At 31.8% G+C, this 26710-nt stretch overlaps 3 protein-coding genes across 7 annotated transcripts; 2 read left to right on the forward strand and 1 right to left on the reverse strand.

Annotated features, from left to right (window-relative positions):
• The first annotated feature begins 3449 nt into the window (after nucleotides 1–3449).
• LOC137813381 (uncharacterized) lies at nucleotides 3450–14901 on the forward strand. Of its 5 annotated transcripts, none has more exons than XM_068617442.1 (23): nucleotides 3450–3648; nucleotides 3765–4090; nucleotides 4243–4346; nucleotides 4561–4629; nucleotides 5052–5112; nucleotides 5216–5355; nucleotides 5888–6077; nucleotides 6330–6391; nucleotides 6813–6901; nucleotides 7053–7122; nucleotides 7208–7267; nucleotides 8100–8246; nucleotides 8357–8395; nucleotides 8510–8547; nucleotides 9564–9650; nucleotides 10057–10222; nucleotides 10399–10476; nucleotides 11027–11163; nucleotides 11556–11632; nucleotides 12189–12258; nucleotides 12957–13022; nucleotides 13832–13998; nucleotides 14575–14901. In XM_068617442.1, exons 1-22 carry the CDS (start codon nucleotides 3589–3591, stop codon nucleotides 13964–13966), a joined length of 2271 nt encoding a protein of 756 aa, XP_068473543.1. In that variant the 5' UTR covers nucleotides 3450–3588; the 3' UTR covers nucleotides 13967–13998; nucleotides 14575–14901. The 5 variants fall into 5 exon arrangements, with proteins under 5 accessions (XP_068473543.1, XP_068472065.1, XP_068472781.1 ...); XM_068615964.1 differs by having other exon boundaries at nucleotides 3456–3648; nucleotides 9564–9659; XM_068616680.1 differs by having other exon boundaries at nucleotides 3456–3648; nucleotides 9564–9659; nucleotides 14648–14901.
• A 1906-nt stretch (nucleotides 14902–16807) lies between these two features.
• On the forward strand, nucleotides 16808–21570 carry LOC137833059 (cytochrome c biogenesis protein CCS1, chloroplastic). The gene is made up of 9 exons (XM_068641444.1): nucleotides 16808–17302; nucleotides 18693–18912; nucleotides 18993–19104; nucleotides 19716–19988; nucleotides 20109–20374; nucleotides 20466–20622; nucleotides 20696–20779; nucleotides 20999–21179; nucleotides 21437–21570. The coding sequence occupies exons 1-8, from the start codon at nucleotides 16870–16872 to the stop codon at nucleotides 21152–21154; spliced, it is 1701 nt and encodes a 566-aa protein (XP_068497545.1). The 5' UTR covers nucleotides 16808–16869; the 3' UTR covers nucleotides 21155–21179; nucleotides 21437–21570.
• A 444-nt stretch (nucleotides 21571–22014) lies between these two features.
• LOC137833067 (4-hydroxy-3-methylbut-2-enyl diphosphate reductase, chloroplastic) lies at nucleotides 22015–25264 on the reverse strand. The gene is made up of 10 exons (XM_068641452.1): nucleotides 24667–25264; nucleotides 24136–24332; nucleotides 23781–23960; nucleotides 23530–23661; nucleotides 23363–23437; nucleotides 23172–23277; nucleotides 22992–23086; nucleotides 22649–22834; nucleotides 22473–22559; nucleotides 22015–22208 (listed from the first exon to the last, which is right to left on the reverse strand). The coding sequence occupies exons 1-10, from the start codon at nucleotides 24929–24931 to the stop codon at nucleotides 22143–22145; spliced, it is 1389 nt and encodes a 462-aa protein (XP_068497553.1). The 5' UTR covers nucleotides 24932–25264; the 3' UTR covers nucleotides 22015–22142.
• Nucleotides 25265–26710: the final 1446 nt, after the last annotated feature.

Genomic DNA, 26710 nt, shown 5'->3' on the forward strand with positions numbered 1-26710 from the left:
AATACCTTTATGTTTGTCTTGAGAGTAGAAGATGATAGTTTGGAGTTGAAGAATCAATGGAGACTGAGTAACAAATATGATGTTTGTTTGCAGTGATAAAAGCTATTTTGGAAAATGTTAGAAAAAAATTTCTTTTCTTAACAAAATGTAAACGCATAGTTTATAAAGGGTCAGTCAAGTAAATTTTACATTCTTTTGGAGTTTTTAAAGAGTAAAAAAATAAAATAAAAAAGTCTAGAGTCCAAAATAAATGTTTTATATTTGGCAATTGCTCCCTGCACCACCCGATTCCACGGAAAAGACAAAACTGTTCTTAAATTTTTTTTTCAAAATATGTGTTTTGGATTTTTTTTTCCATAACAAAATTTTATATTACGAATTTTTTTATCTGGAATGGATTTTTTTTTTTTCTGGATTTTCATTTCCGAAACACCATGATCTCTTTTTCAGATTTTTTTTGGAATGTATTATTTTTAATTCTAGATTTTTTTTTTTCGAAATAGAATTTTAATTTTTGTTTCTGAATTTTTATTTCCGAAACTCAATAATCACTTATGGATTTATTTTTTCAGAATATATTATTTTCAATTCCGAATTTTTATTTCCAGAATTAAGGGCATTTTTGGAAATTAAAAAAATATGTGGGGTGCAGGTTAAAAATGATTGGGTGTAGGAAGCATTTGTCTTTATATTTAGTTCAATATAATATATATATATATATATATATATTTCTAATATCAAATTTGTTTGTTTTGACACTTTTATTATTATAGGATACATAAAAAAAAATATCTTCTTATATTTATATATAAAATAATTAATTACAATAATTTTTTTCTAATCTTTTTATATATTTTATTACCAAATTTATCTTTATAACAATTAATAATCTTAATTTTTTGAAAGTGTTGTTTCTGAGTATACAAAATTTTATACTTATAATAATTGATGAGGAAATTTTTGTTGTAATTTTACCCTTATAATAATTAATAATAGGATTTTTTTTTAACTATATCTCTTTTGTTAGGAGTGTTGGAGAGTGAGTTGGTAGGATTTACACAAGTTAATTATTAAACAAACTAAAAAACTAAAAAATTATTGGGTTGTGTTAGATTGAACTGAATTAGGATTAAATTGTGTTTCTGTATTTTGGGAGTTTTTTTTTTATTATTTCTACATTTTTCTTCTACATATAGATATAATGTTTAGATGTTTTTAGAAATCGAGTTTCACATGTTATATCTGAAATGCATTTTTGAATTATTTTTTATTTATGGATTGGTGGATATGGAATGTATTTTTTTACTTATAGATTGGTAAATTTGGAATGCATTTTTTTTTATTTTTGATGTTTCGTTATGGTTTTTAATAATTTACGGGGACAATATTGAAAGATTTGTTGAACTTTACTATTAATCAATTTTAAGACTTGTTGTTTTTATTTTCTATACTTTTTATTTTTGCATTTTTTTTCTTCTCATTTTTAAGCATTAAGTGTAGTATTTGCATTTGTTTTTTTTAGGATTTTGCATTTAGGGTAGACACTTCAATATTATTTGTGTGTCCACTATTAATTAATATTAATTGACTTTGTTTTCTTTTTAATTATGCCCTGTATTTTTTACTTGAAATTAACATGATTACATCATCAATAATAATAAAAATAAATACTAATTTATGTTTATAAATTCAACTTTTATGTTGTTGTAGGGTTTAATTTTTTATTTTATTCATATTAAAAAATAATAATTTTAAACTAAACATTTTTAATCTATTACCTTTTTATTTTTATTTTGTAAAAAATCATTTATTTATTCATTAATTATATTTCTAATTATTTTAAACATTAAAAATATTTATTTTTTAATGCATTCAAAATTAAAATTATAAAAAAAATGAAATGGTGCTAGATAGGGAAATAAAAAATAAAAGGTGCTAGATAGGGAAATAAAAACAAAAAGGTGCTAAATATGGAAATAAAAACAAAATGATGCTACACGGATAAATAAAAATGTAAATTGTGCTAGAAAAAAAAATCAATCCTAAATTGACTTTGTGTCCTTAATATAGGAAGTAAAAGGTAATTAAACCTTCATTTATTATTTCAATTGCTTATCAAAACATAAATTTAAATATAAAATGAATATGTAATATGAAACTTGTACATATATTTTACATCAAATTCATTATAAACACTCTACCTTATAAACATCGACTTTATATATTAGAATCAATTTAAGCTAACAAATATATGAGTAGAAGTATATCTTCACATGTTAAAAAAATATTTCTCAAAATTTCATCATTTGTAATCAATATTATTTATATATTCAATAAAGTTTGTTGTATGTAGTACCAATTGTTATATGATTAAGCCAAGTAAAACAAGTCAAACTTAAACAATTATATTTAAATGAGTAGGCTTTGGTTAGACTTAGAGGAAGAGTTATATTATATACATAAGTTAGGAGTTTTAATCTAGTTATAAATATTTGATCAAAACCTTAATATCACAACTAAATCATAAGTTCAATCTTCAATTGTTAGAGAAAAAAATTGTTAATTAATCACAACAATATTGTCATTTTGATGCTAAATTAAAATGATTTTAACGTAAAGATAAACAATAAAAATTAGCAATAACAATAAAGATAAAAGAGGTTGAGATTGTTTAACATAAAATATTAAACAACAAATAAAAACGGACTGATCTCTAAGTTCTTTTGTCATTGAATTCTTCACACATTCTTTAAAGACTAGTCATTTCTCAATTCCCAAATGATTTAACAAGTATCAATCTGACTTAAGAAAAAAACTCGAACTTTTACATATTTTACCAATTTGTAAAGATAGACACTTCCCTCTAACTAATTTAAAAAATATAAAATAAAAAAATAGTTAAGGTCAAACTAAACACAATTATATGAATCTGAATTAAAATAATAAATTTATTAATTATTATAGTCTAATATGTCATTAAAGTTATTAAGTGTGAATAAATATATGTTGATAAATAGTATTGATGAAAATTTTCATCCAATCAAATACTTCTTCAAATTATGAAAGTTAAATATAGAAGTGAAGAAAATAATAATTCTTCCACAAAAGAAACGAAATGAGAATGCCTAAATTATATTACAATTTAAATGCATAATTTTTAATATATAAATTATGTTTTAAATTTGCAATAAATTATCATACGAAAATATTCTTAAATATTGATAATATTTTTAAAATACATTAAAATTGAACTTATAAATAATGATAAAAAGATACATTGATAATAACTCTTAAAATAGTTATCGTTAAAGAAAAAAATATAAAAAGTATTTTAGAGAGTAGCTAATTTAAACTATTTTTGTTAAAAAAATAATTATATTTGATTTCAAAATAACCACCGGAAAATAAAACATATTTTTTACCTCTCTTATATATAACAGTGGACTCGAAGAAGTGAACTTTGTAGCCCAAAGAAAGAAAAAGAAAAAGAAAATAAAAAGGAAGTAGAAGAAGAGAAGCAAGGAAGCATTTTTCTGTGTTGTGTGTAGCGATCTTCAAACCTTTCTCTCTCATTCGATCACATTCAAAATGGACATTGATTTCAAAGAATACCAGTTGCGCTGCGAGCTTCGGGGTCACGAAGATGATGTAAGATTTATCTTTCAATTCTTCATCTAAAATCTCAAACTTCCAGAACTCAAACGTCCTCGTTTTGCCTTTTTTTTTTCGTTTTAATTTCAATTTGCATTGATTGTTGAATTCAGGTTCGGGGAATATGCGTTTGCGGCAGCGAGGCCATAGCGACGTCGTCGAGGGACCGGACGGTTAGGTTGTGGTCTCTGGACAGCCACCGCAAGTTCGTGAGTTCCAAGATTCTGTTGGGGCACACGAGCTTTGTGGGACCTTTGGCGTGGATTCCCCCGAATTCGGAGTTTCCGCTTGGTGGGGTTGTGTCTGGCGGCATGGACACTCAGGTCTTTGTCTGGGACTTGAAAACTGGTGAGAAGGTTCATACTCTCAAGGGCCATCAGTTGCAGGTCACTGGCATTGCGCTTGATGAAGGGGATGTTGTGTCCTCTTCTGTTGATTGGTAGGGTTTTTGGTTTTATTTTAACAATATCAATTATTTTGATTCTAGTTATTTTTCAGTTTGCTTGAATTCCTTGTTTCAAAGTCTCCTAGAAGTTGGAACTGATTTTGCTTCAATTTTGATAATTTTTTGCACACTTTACTGTTGCGTAGTACCTTAAGACGGTGGAGAAATGGGGAAGCTGTAGAGACGTGGGAAGCCCATAAGGCACCAGTCCAAGCAGTTATAAAGCTGCCCTCAGGAGAGTTTGTTACTGGTAGGTATAGTGTAGTATAGCTACTCGTTAATTCATTTATGTCAGGATTTTTTTTTATTATCTTGTGTCAGTTTATAGTAATGATTTAAAGGGAGAATTTATACTTGGGGTTCTGCCTACGTGTATGTGAGATCTTGTTACCTAAAATACTTTTATTTTTTGGAATGATTTGGAGTGCATTGAGTTTGTCAAACTTACGGTCTCACAATTTTAGGTTCAAGTGACACTACTTTAAAGCTTTGGAGAGGAAAAACTTGCATACATACCTTTGAAGGACATTCAGGTTTGTTTTACTGCGGTTCGACATGCATGTTGCATTTTAATCTTTTATTTTTTTAGAAATTTACATTTCTTTTTGTATGCACATGTGATAATTTATAGATTTTCCTTGTACATTTCTTTTGGCGATGAGGAATTTATAATTTAATGTTCAAGTTTAATATATTGCTTGTCATATTTGTGTTGTGAGTGGATTTTTTTTTGAGATCGTTTTATTTTATCAAATTGGTTATTTTCTGCCAATTTGGCTCATGTTTTCCAAATAAATGAAGGCCAGAGAGGTTGTAGGCTTGTAGCAATTATGCTGCCTTGGTAACATGTTTTCGCAATCATATTATATTCTTTTATGCCGTTACGGACTACATTCCTCCCACCTGTTGTTGTTAATGTTACTGCTAATGCTGATGACCTTTGAGGAATGTACAGATACAGTTCGTGGGTTGTCTGTGATGTCTGGTCTTGGAATCCTATCTGCATCACATGATGGGTAGGTTCATTTCTGCACACACTCCCCTTGATCTAATTAATGAAACCCTGGTTGTGCTTCAGAAAATACATATACCTTGCCTTTCTTGTTTTTGTTGTTACAGTTCTCTTAGATTATGGGCAGTAAGTGGTGAAGTGTTAATGGAGATGGTCGGTCACACTGCCATTGTTTATTCAGTTGATTCACATGCATCGGGACTTATTGTCAGTGGTAGCGAAGATCGTTTTGCCAAAGTTTGGAAAGGTAATTACGTCTTTATAGCTTCTCATGATAGAGGTCCTAAGGAATATTATCAGCATATATTACTTCAATGGCCCTGGTTCAGTTTTGGGAGTGCTAAGTGAGCTACACAATAATGTTGGTGGTTGGTCTTCAGGAAGTTTAAAGGGGTTGGAGATGGGGTGTGTCTCCTATTTTTCTTATGTTTAGGAAACTACTTATTCTTCTGTTAATCAGTTATATTATATTTCATTTGCCATAATTCTTACAATTCACAGGTTTGGGTTTATATCAATATGCACAATTTTTGCAACTTTGTTTTTGAAAATATAAATTATCTTTTATAAGAGTACACATTTTATTTTGTAGTGTCATATGAAGAGACCTCTCTCTTTCATTTTCACTATTCAACTTGCCATGTGCATGAATATTCTAAGGTTGTAAAAAGCTCAAAGGCATCAGTTTTACTTCACGGGCTATTGTGTTGATTTTTTTGCCTCAACTTATGTATCTCTGATTTGAAATTACAGACTTTTTTCTCTTGAAACTTTTCCAGATGGAGTTTGTGTTCAGAGCATAGAACATCCTGGTTGTGTTTGGGATACAAAATTTATGGAGAATGGGGATATTGTGACTGCATGTTCAGATGGAGTTGTACGCATTTGGACTGTAGATCAGAATAATGTTGCTGAACAGCTAGAGCTTGATTTATACACTTCAGAACTTTCTCAGTACAAATCTAGTAGGTATGTTTTGTTCATTTGGTTGTCATAATGTGCTTGCTACTTCCTTGTCACATCAGTTTTTCCTTTTCTTGTCTGTCCATATTGTGAATTTCCTAACCAAGATTTTCACTTGACTCTGGAAATATATGGTTCATTTGTCCTTGGTGAATACATGGCTTATTTTTAATTTTTAAATATATATTATGCTATGCTTGGATTAGCTATCTCTTGGTATTATTGGTGAACTTAGCTTGATCTGTTTATTTTTGCTAGGAAGCGGGTTGGAGGATTGAAATTAGAAGAGTTACCTGGCTTGGAGGCACTGAAGATCCCAGGTATAGTTTTAACTGTTTCTTCTTCAAATGCCCTACACCCACCATTTGTTTCTTCGTTTGGAGTGTTGGAATTGGGGTTGGGGAGACAGATGTAATTTGCAAGTGATGGCATCACATTGCTGAAGATTGCCCACCTTTTGTAATCACATGCTATTTCCGGTTTTGAATATCTTTTTAGATAGGAGAGCTAAGCTTGATTGAATGAAATTGTAGCATTAAATTAGTCATAACTTATAAGTTTTCAACAGTTCTGTAATACCTGTTGGCTAATGACATTCTGTGATTTATACTTGTGCATGATACATGGTTAGAATGAACCCACCCACCCCCTCCTCTTTTGAACTGTGTTATAAATTTCTTGCATATTCGAGCCCAGTGTTTGTCATTCTTTCTGTTTTAAGCATCTTCTGATTCTGAACAGGAACAACTGATGGCCAGACAAAAGTAGTCAGAGAGGGGGATAATGGGGTGGCATATGGATGGAACATGGGAGAACAGAAGTGGGATAAAGTAATTCCCTTTGTTCTATACAACTTTTAATTTTCTATTGTGTTTCACTTAAACTGTCTATTTCTGTTGCCTAATTCAAATCCAAGTTGCAGTGGCAAATGTAGATGATATTATAAGATTTTTTTAAATAACAATTTACATTTACTTAAAGATCGGTGAAGTTGTTGATGGACCTGAGGAATCAAATCCTCAAATTTTTGATGGTATTCAGTATGATCATGGTCAGTTTCCTTTGTTTCCCTGAACACTTGATTAGGTTTGCCTTCTTCAGATTCATTTCTTATACATTTTACCTGTGATGCTCAGTGTTTGATGTGGATATTGGTGATGGTATGCCTATTCGTAAGCTGCCATACAATAGATCAGGTATGCATTTTTACCTCCAGGCAGCATGTTTAATCCTAACTTAATAGTGAACGGATTCACTTTCTTGTGCCACATTAGGAGAGGTTATCTTGTTGTTCTATAGATGTTTTGGAATAGTGACTTTAACTGACTTATTAGGGTCAGTAGAAACATATTAATTATTATTTCATTAGTTCATTATATTTTGTCTAATTCAGTTATGAGAACTTGGAGAAGTAGATGGATTTATTCATATTCCACTAGATAATCAGGATCGTGTAATATGAACTACTGGGCCAAGTTATCGAAAACTGTTATGGTAGATTGCATCAATTTCCAGAATATGTGCATGTGTGCTACTTGGTCAATATACTAATAAAAGGAAGCAGTTGTTTTGGAGTGTCCTGTATAGAAAAAAAGGAGGTGTGGTAGTAAAATAGCACTCATATTTCTGTTTTCCTTGCATTTGATTTTCGCTTATGCTCTGAAGCCTGAAGTCACAGTACTTTTAAGACAGTAGAGAGATATTTATGAAGAAGAGAATGTGTCAAGCTTTTCAAAATCTTTGTCCCTTATTCCTCTGTTCTGTGATGTGAACATACCACCCTCTTTTACAATTGGTTTAATTATTAGAACCTCGGAAGATATTGAGGTTTCTAAGATATCATTTTGATGTACTTGTACATTAAGCTTTATAGGAAACTTTATTGCCCATTTTATGCTTTAAGCCTTCTTGTCACTTGCAATTGTTTGTCTTATTTGACCCATGCTAGATGCTAAGAATCAAACCTCGTCCTTGTTTATGCCTGTGAATGAAAATTGCTGACTAATAAAAAAACTTTAATGTCTCCAGATAATCCATATGATGTTGCTGATAAATGGCTACTCAAGGAGAATCTTCCACTTTCTTTTCGTGAGCAAATTGTACAGTTCATTCTTCAAAATACTGGACAAAACAATGTTACTTTTGATGCTTCATTTCGAGATCCCTATACTGGCTGTAAGTATAAATATCCGTTAAATAAAAAAATTTGATGGTGGTCAATGACGTCCATTGTCCTTTTTGTCCTCCTTTTTTTATTTCATTTTATTTATTTATTTCTGTTTCAGCCCATGCTTACGTACCAGGACAACCTTCTTATTTGTCTGGTAATAAAAGTTCAGCTTTATGTGGTTGTTCATGTGTTTCATTACGTTCATCTTGTATGTATCACGTGCTTGTATTACTCATCCCAATTATTTTTTATTTATTTTTAATGACAGATAATTCTGCAAAACCCACTTTCAAGCATATTCCTAAGGTGTGCTTTCATACCCTTTGTTTTGGATGTTGTTGACATATTTTGTCCTGGGGAAATACATTTCAACCTGAGAGTTCTGAAGTCTGGAAAATGCAAATGATCTGTTTTTTCTTTTACTTAGTAGTTTTTTTTTTCTTTTTTATTAAAATAAAAAATGCATTTTTAATTTTTAACTTGGGTTACATGATCTGTGGGTCCTTAAAGCCAGGCTATCCCTTTGTTTTGGATGTTGTTGACATATTTTGTCTTCAGGAAATACATTTCAACCTGGGAGTTCTTAAGTCTGGAAAATGCAAATGATCTGTTTTTTCTTTTACTAAGTAGTATTTTTTTCTCTTTTCTATTAAAATTAAAAACAATGCATTTTTATTTTTAAATTTGGGTTACATGATATGTGGGCAGTTAAAGCCAGGCTATGTAGCAAAATCCTTAGTCCCAGCATGTTATTTTTTGTGTCCTAAACATAAGTGTAGATTTATAATATAACATTAGCACCCAATCTGGTATGTTTTGGCATAAGGAATTTGTAATTTTTATTTTTCTGTAATTGTGGTCTATGTACCCTACTTTCACGGTGTATTTAAGATAGGGATCCCTTGATTCGGTAAGCACAGAATATTGCTCTAGTGGAGCTCAATAGGAAGAAGTGACTATTAATGTTTCTTGATGATGCCCTTGTTTATTAGTTGCAAATGGGGTTTCACCTTAGAAAATTGGTGGCAAGTAACTCTAAAGTTTTGATTTCACTGTAATTTGACCTTCATGGTTTTTCTGTTATTATTATTATTATTACTGCTACTATTATTAGAAGACAAGCAGTCAGACGGGCCAGTATATCATATTTATAGAAATGTTGCTCAACGGACAACTAATTTGATTCCATTTGGAAGTGGATAGTGCTAAAAATTGTGTAATAATTTTTTAAGCAATTTCTGTGAGGAAATTTGAACTTTTTCCCTCTTTGAGTTAATCATGTAATTTGATAGCTCATACCCGCTTTTTACTTCTGTTGTCAGAAAGGGATGCTTGTTTTTGATGCAGCTCAGTTTGACGGGATCCTTAAAAAGATTACTGAGTTCAATATTACATTACAATCTGACCAGGTAGATATGGTATATTTTTTGTTCTTCTTTGGTTATTAATTTGTTATACATACTGTTAAAATCATATACTTTTGGTAAAAGGAATTTCAAAGTTGCGATGGTCAGGATTGGGGAATTTTTTAATCTTCCGTATCTGCTTTATCCATGATCATTTGAAACCCCAATATACTTGTTGATGATGATAACTTAAAATGCCTTTTGATGAAAGACTTGGAATCTACGGGTTATGAAACATGACTTCCAACCACCTAAAGAGAAACCGTGCAATTGAACTATGTATCAGAAAGAAATAATAACAATAAAGCCGCTTGTCTTAGCAAGTGGACTTCAACTTTTAGCGAGCATACATGGATTCAAATACTGGATGTGCTCTGTAAATCGGTTTTATTTTGTCAATCTCATGCAGGAAAAACAGAACTTGTCTTTGACTGAGCTCAATGTTTCTAGACTGGGTGCCATTGTTAAAATTCTGAAAGACACTTCACATTATCATTCTAGTAAATTTGCAGACTCTGATATAGACTTGTTACTGAATCTGGTTCGATCATGGCCTATTTCAATGATATTTCCTGGTTAGTTATTGTCTCTTGTTGCTCCTTTTTGTTGTACTTCAAGAAATTTCCATTGCTAATTTCACAAAACCATTGGAATTTCTTTTTTCATTTTCTTTCTTGTCCTCACTTAAATCTCTTTTCTAGTCTTTAGGAAAATGGTCTTCCTTACTTCTTGTTGTGCTTTCTCTATGCAGTCATTGATATCATAAGGATAATTGTTCTTCATCCAGATGGGTCTATTTTACTTCACAAGCATTTTGAAGCAGAAAACGGTATCAATCTTGCCATCATTTTGTTTTCTGACATCAAATTATGATAGCAATCAATAGAATCCCATTCTTTTGGTGTGAACATTGAGAGAAGTGAGAACCGCAATAGAATTCCATGTTTCTAGTGTGAGAGTCAAGTCCCATACCTTGCAATTGAATCCTAACATCTCATCATACTTCTCCTGTACCAGTGACCATGTGGGCTGTCTGTACACTAACTCTTTGATTAGTTGCAAGTAAACATTGTAATGCTAGTGGTACCACCCCACACTGCTTGTTTGCAGTTGAGAGACACAATGAAAAGATTTATACCAATTAATATATACCCTTTCAGCAGTTACCTTAGTAGTTAGTTATGTTTTCTCTCCCTTAGTTTTGTTCCTCTACATTGTGCCCCTTTCAACCCCTTCTATTATGCACTTTGGTTATCCTTGTGTTTCTATCAGAAATATGCCCTAGTACTGATATTCCTTGATCTTGGAGCATATTTTTCTTTTCCTACCTTTTTGTTAGTGTGTAATCTTTTATTGATTTTCTCCTGTGTTATATCCAGACATACTTGTGGAAGTGATTAAGAAAGTCACTGTAAATCCAACAATTCCTGCAAATCTGTTGACCAGCATCCGTGCTGTAACTAATCTCTTCAGGAATTCGTGCTTCTACAACTGGTTGCAGAAACATCGTAGTGAGGTTAGCATTTCTTTATTGTAATTTTCTTACTTTGAATTTTTGAAGGATTTGTAGAACTGCTTGATAGACTAACATTAGTGTAGAAATTTTCTTATACATTGTTGAGAAAAACGATTCATTATGTAACATTGTTGTTAAGAAAAAAGGATTTATAAATGCATACCTTGTGTGATGAATTTAGAACTTTTTATTGTTCCTCTGTTTTCATGTGTTTTTAGTGATATTCATTAATTTGAAGATATACGTTGACTTTTAAATGTGTCTTTTAATAAATTTTCACAATTCATCATACTGACAGACAGGTATCAATTCATCAATTCAATGACTTGGACTATTTTTTTGCTTAAAAAAATTCATTTCTGAAAATTCCTTGTTCATTTTTTCTTGGGCAGATACTTGATGCTTTCTCAAGTTGTAGTTCATCTCCAAACAAAAATTTGCAGCTGTCATACTCTACCTTGTTACTAAAGTAAGTCCTTTTCTTGGTACAAACACTCTAGTATTTTCTTGACTGAGTTAGTGCACATTGTTCTGGGAAAAAAACAGTGTATTATCAATTATTATTATTTGGCTCACATAATTCCACTATTAGTTTTTCATCTTGATTTACTTTTTTATTATTTGTATGTTTAGCTTTTGGAAATTGTCTCTCTCTTTTGGTTGTGTTAATTCCAAATAGAAGATACAGTCTGTGTTCAGGTGCAGAAATGCTTCAGCGCTTTCTGGTTTTTTTAATACCTCTTCCCCACTCCAAGAAAATAAAAGAACGATTAAATGTTATCTTTTTGGATGAAAAAAATGGAAGAGGGAGGGTAATTCGCATCTGGATTTCTTTTGTGCTTGGTGTGTAACTCTACTATTCTTCACCATCCTGCTGCATAAGCAAAAGTATAGACGCAAAAAGTGGTTGTGGCTTTTAGATCTCAGTTCACATTTTATCATTGCAGTTATTTGCCTTTATAAGTGCAATATTAATGGTCCAGAATGTAAGTATGCAATAACTTTTTCTTATGTGATCCTCGCAGTTATGCTGTGCTGTTGATTGAATCAAAGGATCAAGAAGGTCAATCTCAAGTTCTGTCAGCAGCCCTTGAGGTATGTCTTATGCTGTTTTTACCTAGCCATGATAATCACCACTACATCCCCAAACCTCTTATCCTACTAGGTAAATTTGACTTGGATCAATTCCATTAGTCTCTGCCAAAAAACAAAATTTCAATAAAATCATTTAGGACAAGGTCTTTTAAATTGTTCCTCCTTCTTCTTCACTATTCCTTCTAGTCTTATACTCTTGTTAATTAGATTATCTTCGATTCTCTCCCTCCTCTCACTGTTGGATCTATTGTTCCTCTCACATGATCAAACCGCTTGTAGGAGAATCTGTCTCCTCCTCAGTAGATGCTTGTGGTTGTAGGAGAATCTTTGGGTCTATTATACTTGTCTTGTAGAATTTTCCATTGGGATTTGAGAGACTTTGATGACACCTAAAACATTTGGTCATGTCGTCCACTGAGATTGAATTATATGTGGCATCCCCATCAATATTATATCTAAATAGTGCAAATTTCTACCCCTAAACAATGCTAATTTTGGTCATACTTAACCTGCATTTCTTATGCTCTGCCATATTCCCCGTAAATGAAAAACCTCCAAATTCAAAGCTTCTACACACTTGAAACAGAAGGAGCGAGTCAGTGTTGCTTTAGATTTTGTATGTGTCTGGATTATTCAAAATCAAATATCTTACTTTTAGATGTTATTATTTCTGAACTATGCATTTTGTTTTTGTGTAGCTTGCCGAGGATGAAAATGTAGAAGTTGATTCCAAATTTCGTGCTTTGGTTGCTGTTGGATCTCTGGTAATTTTAAGTTTCTATCTGATGTGTTGTGTTTGATAATACACATTCTTTGTCTCTATATAAGGCAAACTGTTCTACCTGCTACATCTCAATGTCATTTAAATACACGATTTTGTATGTTTGTTAATATCTGCTTTTGTGAATACTGATTATCCAAATCCTTTATAGTATATATCCGTTGTCTACTGTTGCACATCTTGTATTTGTGCATAGATTCTATTTTTTTTATGGAGGATGGAAGTGAAGCTAGTCTGGGTAATGGGATAAGCCTTTTGTTCTTGTATAGACTATGGAAGTCAAGCTAGTCTGCATTTGTGTCTCAACTTTACTACATGATTTTTGCTTATTTTTTTACAATTTACTTTTTTTAAAACACGATGTTCCAATCCATTTATCACCCTATTATACTCTTGCTGCTACTCAACCTATTTGCAAATTGTTTTGGCTGCAGGTTTGTGTTCCATATCCTAGTCAGTGGAACACCTTTGTCTTAAGGCACCCGATTTACTTAAAGAAACGACTTAATGACATTATGTTATTATATACTATACTAAGGGTCTAGAATCAAAATAACACTTTGTTTATTCCGAAATCATGAGCTAACAATTAAATAAAAAACATCCTTTTTGTGTCTTAAATATTTATGTGCAGACAATCCATGAATCTGGGAGAACTAATAATGAAGCTTATTATTCAACAAAATGTCACACTAGACAATTTATTTTTTATAATAAATTCATTTGCTTTGAAGCATATCTGCCTCTGAATTGCTTCACTCAAATTTCATTTCTCTAATCTTCTTCAATCAGATGCTTGAGGGTCTTGTCAGAAAAATAGCTCTGGATTTTGATGTTTTGAACATTGCAAAAGCAGCTAAGGGCTCTAAGGATGCCAAGATTGCAGAAGTCGGATCTGACATTGAGCTGTTAACAAAGCAGAGCTGATCTGGTGTTCCGCTCCTCCAAATAAAATGAAGGTAAAAGAGGAGCGATTACACTCATGTTAGTGCCCCGTAATCAGGCACATGCACACAGGGTTCCTTTTTTTATTGTTCTTGGCATTGTGTCTCTGGGGGGAGAGGGTCAAATCAAAGCATTTTGTCTACAGTTCTTTGGAAACAGATATTATTCAGTGTACAGCATTTCTAAATTATTTTCCAAATTCTATCTCATATATATTGAATTTTCAGTTTCATTCAAAATTCAATTTGGTACATATTGTATTATTTTCATCATCTACATGTTCACCCTCCATTCTTTTACTACTATGACTCCATCATCATCAACATGGAAACTAGAATGGAAGTCTGGCTTGGGGTAAAATCATTAACATCAGACCAAGTATTTGAAAAGAGGGAACCGTCAATTGAGCTTTAAGTTTGTGTAATATTTCGTTCCTTAGTAACAAAGTTTCATATAAAATAAAATCCATAACCATGATTAAATTATCAAACTTCATCGTCAGTTCCTGCCACTGGGGGGCACTCTTAGAACACGTTATTATAGTCATGCTTAGATTTACGTTTGTTAATTTGCATTTTCTGTATTCGCAGGATTTTTTTTGTACTAAAAGGATATCAGCAACCAATATCATTGTTTAGAGTCTAAAACTGACATCCTTTTCAGTTTCAAAACAAGGAGCTGTTTCATTTTAGAAGATTCATTGAAAGTGATTCAGCAGCAGTAACCTACAATTACAGATTTCCACCGTACCTCCCTACTGAGACAATTATAGTTTTCAACCCATGAGATGTTTATCAGATAGGTTGTGTAAGCCATTGAAGTAATTGAGGTAACAGTGTAGTCTTTTTTGCATCATTTGCTTTAATGGTATGTTAATTAATACTTCATTTGGGAACGTTAATCAATTTTGTGTGCTACTTTTTTTCTTTTTTCTATTTAAGAAACCACGTTTCAAAAGTCATTTTAATGTCTGTTTTGTTCTGTAATGTAAACTAGCGAATGTTTTAACACGGTTTATACATGAATATGTAATTAATAATTCCTATACTATCTTTATGATCACGCATTTGCATTTGTTTTACCCCTTTAAAACCAAAAGTGAAGTTATCCAATTATAGATTAACCTTCATTTGTTAATAATTAATAAATTAATGAATATTTCGTATGTTTTATGAATATTTACGAAGTATAAATACAATTAAAGTGTATGAAAATATAGAATAAAAACATTTAAGGGAAATCAACGTAGTAAATACAAGATCGTTTTAATGATAATTCATAAATGTTTCCTGGTGATTAAAGACAATCAAAAATTGGATAGAAACTGGAAAAGGCAATTTATAATAATCAAATAATGGATTAAATTTTTTATTTTATTTTGAAAAATAAAAGTTATATATGTTGGTCAAGGAAATTTATAACAATTGTTTTGTTTTCAATTGAGAACTTTATTTTATGTAAGGTTATACTCTTTTTTAAAGAAAAAGAATCATTAATTTGTAGGATTGTACTGTTGATAATTTTAATAGTTATTTTTTGAAATTATTGTTTACTGACTTTACAAATTGTCTTTTTTTTATCAGTACAACAAGTTATCTATTTTAATTACTTATAATTTTATATTTTACTTTGTAAAGTACATTTTTTTATCTGGTAGGTTAAAGATTCAACCACACTTTAAAATAATAATTCTCAAAAGTTGGTAATTAAAGTGATTGATACTTTAATATTTTATTTTTCCTCTCTTTTTTGTTTTAAATTGTTTTTAAATTTAATTTATATTCACTGTTATATTAAATACAATTTATTCTTTTTATCACATTCTTTTCCATAGTATACTTTCACAAAGGGAAATAATTAACTGACTCCAACACTTACTCTCATAGTAATTACGAATCTAACCATTGAATCCATGATATCATCTTAATAATGATCACTATGTAAACTTTTATATAATTTGAATTTTTATATTTATACAATTTCAAAATCAAAACATATAGTTATGTTTGAAAAGCATATTTTTTTCTCACAGAAAAATTTAGATTAAGAAAAAGATATCAAAAGAGTATCAACCCAAATAATAATAATCTATATCTATATATAAAAGAGATTTCCCATTATAATCATTTTTTTATATTTAAATTTATTTCAATTTTACTTATATTTAATATATTTCATTTTATTAATACAATTGAATTTTATTAATACAATTGAGTATTTTGTCATTTCTTTACTTAAAAAATAAAATTATTTTTAATTTATTATTAATATACAGTTTTTATAGGCAAACTAACTCCGCATTCTTTCTTTAATTTCTTATTTTAAGGCAAAAACAAGAAAAAAGAAAGAGCATACTCTCACGCGTTTCAACACCAAATCTCACATATAAAATAAAATAACATTTATTTCCAATCACTTTCTTCACTCCATTGCAAGCAACTATATTTTTTATTAAAATCATTATTCTTTTGTATCTACCATCAAGTCACTCCTAACTTTAACGTGAACATCATCACACCCTCTGATCCCACCAATGAAAGAAGAAAAAAAACTTGAAAAAGAAAAAAAACTTAAATCAAAAAGAAGAAAATAATTATTTAATCAATTTATCATATTTTTTACATGTTATTTTTTTTTCATTTTCGACTCATCTAAAATTATTATTTCTGTATATATATTAAATTTTTATTATTGTAAAAATTGAATAAAATAAGTGTTTCCACTAGTAATAATAATAATAATAATTGTTATCGATAAAAAAAAAAAAAACTATTATATGAAAAATATCTAGTATCTGGATAAAGAAACTGGTGTGGTCGTTATGGGTGGCACGCAGAGTGTTAAATACGAATCCTCAACGGACAGTGTTCCCAAAGTTTGGATCCATGAAGGCTTTCAGTGCCATAAACTCCACAAATCCATGTCTTCCCAAAACCCATTTCCTCAAAGTCCCTATCTTTCACCCCTTCTTCAAATTCAATCCATTCTCACACTCATACAACACCCATGCCCATGCTGCAAACAGAGCTCACAAGCTTCCACTCACCATCAGCTGCAAGCTGAAAAGCTCCCAAGATGTCAAAAACAAAGGGAAGAGCGTGTCCCAGAAGATTGTCTTATCAGAAACTTCCCCTCCACCACTCACTGAGGATGATAGCACCAATTCTGACAGTGGGGATGTTCCACAAAGCTCAATGAAAAAAAAGGGAGGCCCTTTTGAGGTGCTCATCGTGTTCAGAAGAAAGACTTTGCAGATTCTCTCTAGTTTGCCATTGGCTATTGCGGACATGTTCGTTGCTGCTGCTTTGATGGCTTTGGGTATGCATAATATGCTTCACTTTTCCTCTTTTCTTTCTTTCCATTGCTCTCGATTAACCACATGCTACATATGCTACCCAATATTTTGTTCATTAAACTTATATTTCTAAGATATAAAGATAGAAACATTGTCAATTAATTAAGAGAATTTTAGGGAAAATATAATCATTGCATCATTCAACTAAAAACTGTGTTAATTTAGGTTTGTAATTATATATTTAAAGTGTCATTTTTTTAAAGGTTTTTACTTTTATTTAGCTATCATTTTTAAAGTTTAAGACGACATTAATTATTCTTAAGTTATTTATACCTTTATCCTTTATCTAATCCATATTTGATTTAAATATAGAAACAGAGAGAATAATTTTTTTTATAATATTTTACTAAAATCGAGAAAGTTTGTTGTTGAGTTATATTTAAAAAGGAATGAATCGAGTACCATTTTGTGATTAAAAGTAAAATAGAAGATGAAAACATGAAATGTTTACTCGAAACAAACAAATGGTGGCTTTTGTGGATTCATCTATGCTTATTATGGTGAAACCAATTCCTAGAAGATACTTGATTATTGGTTTTCTCCATTCTCTTTTAGTTTCTTTTTCTCTAATTCATTGGACTCTTTTAGATACTTGATTAAGAGTATTCCTTAAGTGAGATTCTTTCTCTTTCTCTCTCTTTTATAGCAATTGCAACAAGAATATTAAAACACAGAAATATAGAACTTGGAATGAACTATCCTAATTTTTCATTACTAAGTGTATTCTGCTAGATTAACAGCACAATCCTTTTTGAGACAACGGGTATGAGGAGGGAAAACTCATTCATAACACTTTTAGATGAGAAAAAAAATTATTTTTTCTGTAAGCTAAATTAGCTTATGCCTCAGTTAAAACCATAATTTTATAGTAACTAATAAAACATAACTTCTACAGATTATTTATAAGTTATTTTTACTTTGTAGAAAAACTGATTTCACTTTTCATTCTATTTTTACTAGTCATGTATATGGGAAGTTTGTTCAAAAGAACCAAACATCTTTAACTTCTGTTGCTACATATAAAACCATGCGCTTATAGTATCATCAAATTATTAATTATTTTTTGCTATTGGATAATCACCATAGATTTTTATATTCCTCATACCCAATTATTTTATTGGTAGTGAAGTCCGTGGGAAATCAAAATGTGCTCTGTATAAGTATTTGTGACGTTTATCCTTGTTACTATTTAGAGGATTGGTGATGAACCAAAAGCTCCTGAAATTTTTGGGTGATCTTATAATGGCTTAAAGGATGCTATTTTAACTTTACATACTATCACTTGAATATTTTGTGACTGCAAAATGTGCTTTAGTATGATCACAATGGCTTAAACCTATCCTTCTATGCCAGGAACACTTATTGAACAAGGTGAAGCCCCTGACTTTTATATCCAGAAATACTCTGAAGATAATCCTGTATTTGGATTTTTTACTTGGAGATGGATTCTCGCCCTTGGTTTTGATCACATGTTTTCGTCCCCTGTATTTCTTGGAGTGTTGGCTCTCCTGGGTGCATCCCTCATGGCCTGCACATACACAACTCAACTCCCCATCATCAAGGTTTCAAGAAGGTTTGTTTCTCACTTTTCTGTATCCATAATGCCTGAGTTGGGAAGTTTCTTTTCCACTGAAGGCTTAAATTGTTCCATAGATGGTCATTTTTGCATTCTGCTGAGGCCATACGCAAGCAAGAATTTTCAGAATCATTGCCAAGAGCATCAATCCAAGATGTTGGTACTATTTTGATGGGAGCTGGATACGAGGTTGTAGTTCCCCTACTCATGTTCAACTATTTGTTTTTCCTTATATCCTTTACAATCAAACACATGGGACACATTTAGGAAATGATTTTTTATTAACCAACAACAGTAACAACAAAACATTATTTTACTTAGTGAGACTTGCTACATGGTTCACATAACTTTATTGGAGTCAGTTAAAGGCCAAAATATCAATAATATACTTACTCATCATAAGATCTCTCTTAAAAATTCCCTTCAATGTCTTTCTAGGTTTCAATCTCTCTTCATAGACTCAAAAACCATGCAGTACTGTTTCACCAGTGTGTCTAGTGATCTTCTTTGCACATGTTAAGACTACTTTCACTTATTTTTTGCCATCTTTCATCAATCGGTGCCTCACCAATGCCTCATCATACACAATCATTTAGTTTCTTGTCTTTTTCTATATGACTGTTCACACATCTATCTATCTTAACATTCTCATCCTTGCCTTCCAACCTTTTTTCTGTTGTGTTATTATCCCTTTAAAACCCAATATTCACTACCATAGAATATTACTTCATTCTTTTAGTTACTGGCCAAAATTGAACTTGAATATTTTTGGGCTGATAGAGTGTAATTTTGGATGATAGGTATTCTTGAAAGGACCATCTTTATATGCCTTTAAAGGACTTGCAGGTCGGTTGGCCCCTGTTGGAGTTCATATAGCACTGCTACTTGTAATGGCTGGAGGAACTGTTAGTGCTGCTGGGAGCTTCAGAGGTTCGGTCACTGTGCCCCAGGGGCTGAATTTTGTTGTAGGTGATGTTCTGGCTCCTTCCGGATTTCTCTCTTCTCCAACTGAGGCTTTTAATACAGAGATTCATGTCAACAGATTCTACATGGATTATTTTGAGAGTGGAGAGGTAAATGAGATTTTTGTTTTCTATGAAATTGTTACTTGAAAATTGCAATTGAACTCAGTATTCATGAAATTTCAGCATGGAAAGGTCAGTAAAAATGTTGATTCTTGGTTTATGTTACAGGTTTCACAATTCCACACTGATCTTTCCCTTCGTAACATGGATGGGAAAGAAGTAATGAGGAAAACAATCAGTGTAAATGATCCTTTAAGATATGGTGGTATCACCATATATCAGACAGATTGGAGTATTTCTGCTCTGCAAATTCTTAAGGATAATGAAGGACCGTATAACTTGGCTATGGCACCTTTACAGATCAATGGAGATAAGAAACTTTATGGTACTTTTCTACCGGTTGGAGATATTAACTCTCCTGACGTTAAGGGAATGTAAGTTTTTGGAAATTAGGTGTATGATACCAAAACATTATGTTCAGCTCTTCTCATCCCTTTTACTTTGTTGTGTTGTGTTGAATTTTAGATCTATGCTTGCTCGTGATCTACAGTCAATCGTCCTTTACGATAAGGAAGGAAAATTTGTGGGAGTTAGACGGCCTAATTCAAACCTCCCAATCAATATTGATGGCTCAGAAATTGTCATTGTTGATGCAATAGGAAGTAGTGGCTTGGACTTGAAGGTGCCACCTTAAACTCAAATCTTTCAAGCAGGTGTTTTAACTTTGTCATTAACTCATTGTTTTATTTATACAGACTGACCCAGGTGTGCCAGTTGTATATGCTGGATTTGGTGCTCTAATGATCACTACTTGCATCAGCTATTTGTCTCATTCACAGGTGAATTTTATTCTAACCATTGTTTGACGTTGATTCTCTCTCCATGTGATAATGACTGTTTGGCTAAATAATATTGCTATATCAGCTGAAAAATTCTTTTCAAGGAAATGTCAATGTCAATGTAGCACATACATTTTGAACAAATAGCATGATTTATGTGACTAGGACTGAAAAATTGAATATGATTGACCTGTTGATTTTTTATTGGTCAACTGACAGATATGGGCTTTACAAGATGGAACAACAGTCTTCGTTGGAGGAAAGACTAACAGAGCAAAGATAGAGTTTCCAGAGGAGATGAACCGCTTACTTGATAAAGTCCCTGAAATTGTTGAATCAACTCTATCTAAGCAAGCTGATAGCATTAGTGGTTAGCTTATGGCTTGAGACGTCAAGATGGGTAAAGTTGCTCTTCAGTTGGATGACTGCAATTTATAATGGATTATGTTCAATTTGGATAGATTCGTTAATTAACACTTACAGAAAAGAAAACAAGAGGTAAATGGATCAAACTTGTAAATTAAAATCAACTTATGCATCTCAAGCTTTTTACAAGTTTTTCATTACTTTTTTCAAAAGTTGGGAATGTTTTGGTTGATTTTATCATGTTGAAGAAGTTTAATTCATTTTACTTCTTTATTTCTTTTTCGTAAGTAGTTATTGCAGATTTATCCAAATAAGTACTTTGGCATACAAATACATAAACTCCCTCAATGAGGTGCCCTTTTCGTTGATCAACCAAGGATTTTACAAATGCTCGAAGGATGCCTTCCAGAAGCAACTCAAGAAAACTTTTACAGCTATATTGCATTACCTTATCTAGATACACTCAGTTCATCATACATGTATATTTCCTGTATTTGTTTTAGTTATAGAGCCAAATTAATCAACACTAGTATGTCTTGTGTTAGTTTAGCCCCTCATTTTAGTTGAAAAGAGGATCAAGTTGAATTTGAATTTTTTTTTATTCATAAACATGGTCCACAAAATATCCCAAAACTCAAGCAAAAGATTAATCTATGCTCGCAGAGGGTGACTTCCTATAGCCAAGCTTTTTTTTTTAATTTGATTTGTCCACAATGTACAGGTTGCTATTGCAACTGCATTAAGATGAGCATCTTCTCTTTTCAATTTATTGTATTAAGCTATTCCCATGTCCCTTGGAGTGACAAAGGCATAGTCAGAGATGTATGTTACTCTCCTTGTAACCAAAACTTAGAAGTAACCTGAAAACATTTATAAGAACTCTTGGAACTTTTGTTATTGATAATAAATTCAACAATACATGGGGGCTGTAATAACTCCTATGAAATAAAACCCTCGTTTCATGTATACATTGATAATGTATGTATGCAGACCTACTCTACACAAGTTGCATAGCTTCTTTACGTTTCAAGTCAAAAATCTTGATGAGCGCATCTTCAACAGCCTGTTTGAAAACAAATGATGCAAAATAGTATTAGATGAAATTGAATAGAATATAAACAAAAAGTGAAAGCACGCCGTATCATTAGAAATTTAAATAAACAAGACAAAGGTTGCTTGCATCAGTTATTCATTGGTAAGTAACTATTGGAAATAGTACGATAGTTTAAGATGAGAGCTGAAACTACATTTGCTACAACTTCACAAAATGCAGAAGTATGCTGGGGAAATCCACAAAAATGAATAAGAATGAAAGGCTACAAGTTACCTTGTCTGGAGTGGATGCACCAGATGTTACACCAATTGTTATTGGACCCTCTGGCAACCAGTTTTCTTTCTCCACTAGTTCTCCATGCTGATAGTCCAGGAAATACATTTTATTAATAATAAAGTTAAAATGAGTAGTAACTTTAACAAGGTATAAATCTCTTTATGCATGCTTACATTCAACTTGTGTGCTATTTTGTTTCCTGGACCAATTCTTTGATCACTGTCAATCCAATAAGAAGGGATCCCATATTCCTCAGCTATCTCTTGCAGGTGTGATGTATTGCTAGAGTTCCATCCACCAACTACTAACATAAGATCCACATCTTCCTCCACCAGTTTGTACATAGCATCTTGTCGTTCCTGAAAGAAAATTCAACTTAGCTGTTGAATAGACAGAAAGCTAACAAAACTGACTCCTAATTATGTCATATAAATATATAATGTATGCTGCTAACTTATAACCAGACTTAACAAGCATGTCAACCACAATAGACACCAGGGGAGTGAAACCACCCACCTGTGTAGCATCACAAATTGTGTTGAAGCTCATGAAGTGCTCATTGATGTCCTCCACACCGTATTTGCGCATCATAGTCCTCTCCAGTAGTTTCCCTGCGAAATGATCAGTAAAATAAATACCACAAGGACTTATGATTAGAGATACGTGAGTTACACAACCTTCCAAAAAAATACAAACCAATCTCTTCTGTCTCTCCCTTGAGCATCGTTGTCTGATTTGCGATGCCAGTTTTTATTAGGTCCTTGTCTGGATCAAATCCCTTAGAAACAGCAAATTTAAATTTCTGCACATAAATAAATAAATAATCATGATAGTGAAAACCACAGGGTTTAGAAAGCAAGATTAATCACATGATAACAAAACCATACCTCTAACAATGCTTCTTTGGTAGAACTTGATCCATTAAGTTCACCACCAAGAATATAGTCACAGACATATTCAGCCTGGATAAAGTAACAGTCATACAAAAATCACAACAAATTCTTCAAGGCATTCACCACACAAAAATTGAGCATAGCAGAAACTTAGGACAGACCTCTGACATATTCTTCACAACTATATATTTTCCAGCAAAAGAAGCAGTTGCCACAGTTTCCTCATGGTTATATTTACCGTGAATTACAGAGGTATAATCTCCTTGCTTGTGCTTTTCAACAGAATTCCATACCTTAAAAAAGACAATTTATTGAAGAAACAGTCTCAGTATTTGGTGATACATGACAAAATACATACGAATTGAAGTTATGCAAATCAGCACAATACCAAACAATCTATACAAAAGAGTACCTTTGAGACCCATGGACAAGTTGTATCAACAATCCGAACATTTTTCTCACTCAAAGTCAACATCTCCTCCACTGCAGCTCCAAAAGCTGGCAATATGACTACATCACCATTGTCGACAACATCAAATTGTTTAGCACCTTCTTCCAGAGGAATATTCTTCACTTTCATATCCTGTAGCCTCTGCATTAATAATTTATGAACATTAGAAAACAGTGTGTACAAGAAAAAGGGCAGCAATCAACCATCAAATTCAGGACATGAATAAACCTTTTTATCAACTTCCTGAACCGAATGGCATAACTTCAAACTATTAAAGAAATCGACATAATTGATGGTGAAGGAAATCCAAAGAGACCTTAGTAACGGTAGGATTGTGGATGATTTCATTGGTAAGCCAAAGTGTCTCAGTAGGAAACTGTTTTCTGGCCTCATAAGCAATTTGAACAGCCCTCTCAACTCCCCAACAGAAACCATACGCTTCGGCCAGCTTCACTGTGACATTACCCCATGTATACTCGAACCCATTTTCCTTCAAAGTCTTAATGATGTCACCTAAAATTACAGAAAATAGTACACATGACAAAATCACTACACAGAACGAACAAAACATGACATGCAATTACACAGAACCATATCTTAGGTAAACTCCCAACAATAAAAATAGCTAAAAACTAACAATAGTTCAATTTCCGTAAAACGAAAGAAAACCGTCCCAACACAATAACACAACCAACAATGAGTTATCCAATCTCTCTCGCCCTCTAACTCTGAACCGAAATAAACACATGCCCAGAAAGAAAGCACCAAACTTTATCATGCAAATCAATTCAAAAGCACATCAAAAGAACTCAAACACTAATTCTGAACTCAATTCAAGAAAACATACTGGTGTATTCGCTATTCATGAGTTGGAGGGTCTCTTCCTTGTGCCCAAAGCCTTTGCGGTTATAATTTTTACTCCGAGTAAGGTTCTTCCGAAAGACCTTGGGGTTGAACTCGGAACCCACAGACGCAGAAGCGGAATCGTCGGAGCATCGGATGGAGAAAGGTTTCCGGCACCGGATTCTGGTGAGAGTTTCTGGAAAAGCGATGTCGGCGCGTGAGGAAGGGAAACGGCAAATATGCGCAGAGAAAGCCATGGAAGAGAGCATTACAGGACTTCAACCCAACACAAGAATGTCTCGATGTGCGTCAGTTTTTTATGGCTGCAAACTCCTCATACCTGTTTTATTTTCAACCTTTCTTTATTCATTTTATTTATTGTTCAAAGCAGACTTTTTATACTATTATTATTATATAATGTAATATAATTGAATGTAATGAGAATTCTTACACCTAATTTTGAATTTTATTTTTTTTTTTTATAAAAAAAATGTCTGGTTAGTTCTTTGGAGATGACGAGGATGCTGCTGACCATATATTCAACCCATCTGAATGCCCCGTGACAAACCCTGTCTTAATATTTCTTCATTTATTTGTTTCCTAAATCTATAAAGATGAAAAAAAATCCCTCTTTAATGATCTTAATTTTCATTGATGATATTTAGATATATATTATTTTTCTTTGTTTAGGGTTACCAAGATATGCATAGAGACAAATCTCATAAATCCAATCTATCTTTTTTGTGTAGAAAATAAATTTTAAGGTATGTTATTTAAGAGTTTTACATGTGAATATTTATCAATAGGAAGGATTTGAATGGATATTTATGACTTTGATTAATGTTATTTTTGTTGTTAGGTAGGAGGAAAAAAGAGGTATTTTTTTTTGTTGTTTTAGGGATTTTAAAAGTAAGGTATGGAAGAGGGAGAGTGAATTTGCGTGAATAGTTATTTCTCTTTTACTCTTAAATACAAATTAGAAAGATGGGTGAGGAAAGTCATGTAAGATGGTGGTGTTTTTCCGTTTTATCTTTGTTTTTTTTTTCATGGAACAAGTTTAGAAACCAAATTTAGATAGTAGTGATTTTGAGTAAGACGAGAGAGAATGATGACGATGTATCATTTATGCAATAATATATATAATAATACATTTTTTTTATCATATTATATGATGTCATACTTTGTTTTATATATTTTATCTTTTTTATAAATAAGTTTATTGTACAATTCACTCTACATATTATTCTGAAAATAATTATTTAATAATACCAAAATAAATTATTCAATTTATCACAACCATCACTCCTAAACTTCAATCAAATTTACTCACAATTCCGCACTTTAATATATTTCAACTCAAATACACTTACTTTTTTACACTTTAGTCTCAAATCCTTACACATTCACTCCAAATCGTCGCACATCAACTTTATTCATCCAAACAAAACATAACATTTTATATAGTTAAATTACGAGGATACCATTTAAATTAATATAATTTACAATATATATTTAAAATAAATAACATCATAATAAGAATATTACTCATTAAAAATGCATTATTAATAAATAATTGTTGAAAATGTGGACTTTTTAAGACAATATAAAATATTTAAATTGAATTAAAATGAGATGAAATTGAAATATACCTAATACTAATACCGAATTAGCCTTCTGTCGTAGATAATGTGAGTTCGGAAACCATTTAAATCACTTTCAAGTGGGGTTTTGGCATTCTAAAAAAAATGGATTTTGAAGTTACATTGAATGAGACTGATTGCCAAACACACCTTAAGGTAGTGTGCATAAAACAAGTGTTCCAAATACTTTAATAATTGTTATCTCTCTCTTATTTATGAGTTTTCGATTTCAGTGGTTTTTCGTGGGAAGATGCACTGCAAAACTCATTACGACATTTCATTGGAACTTATTTACGACTTATCGGTTTCTGGGGAAAAATGTACTACAAAATCACTCCCTTCAAGTAAGTGTGATGAGTTTTAGGTTAATTTTCAACACTATTCAATCTAATTTTCTACTTCTTCCTT

This window comes from Phaseolus vulgaris, chromosome 11 (genome assembly GCF_000499845.2).
Source record: "Phaseolus vulgaris cultivar G19833 chromosome 11, P. vulgaris v2.0, whole genome shotgun sequence".
Taxonomy (NCBI): domain Eukaryota; kingdom Viridiplantae; phylum Streptophyta; class Magnoliopsida; order Fabales; family Fabaceae; genus Phaseolus; species Phaseolus vulgaris.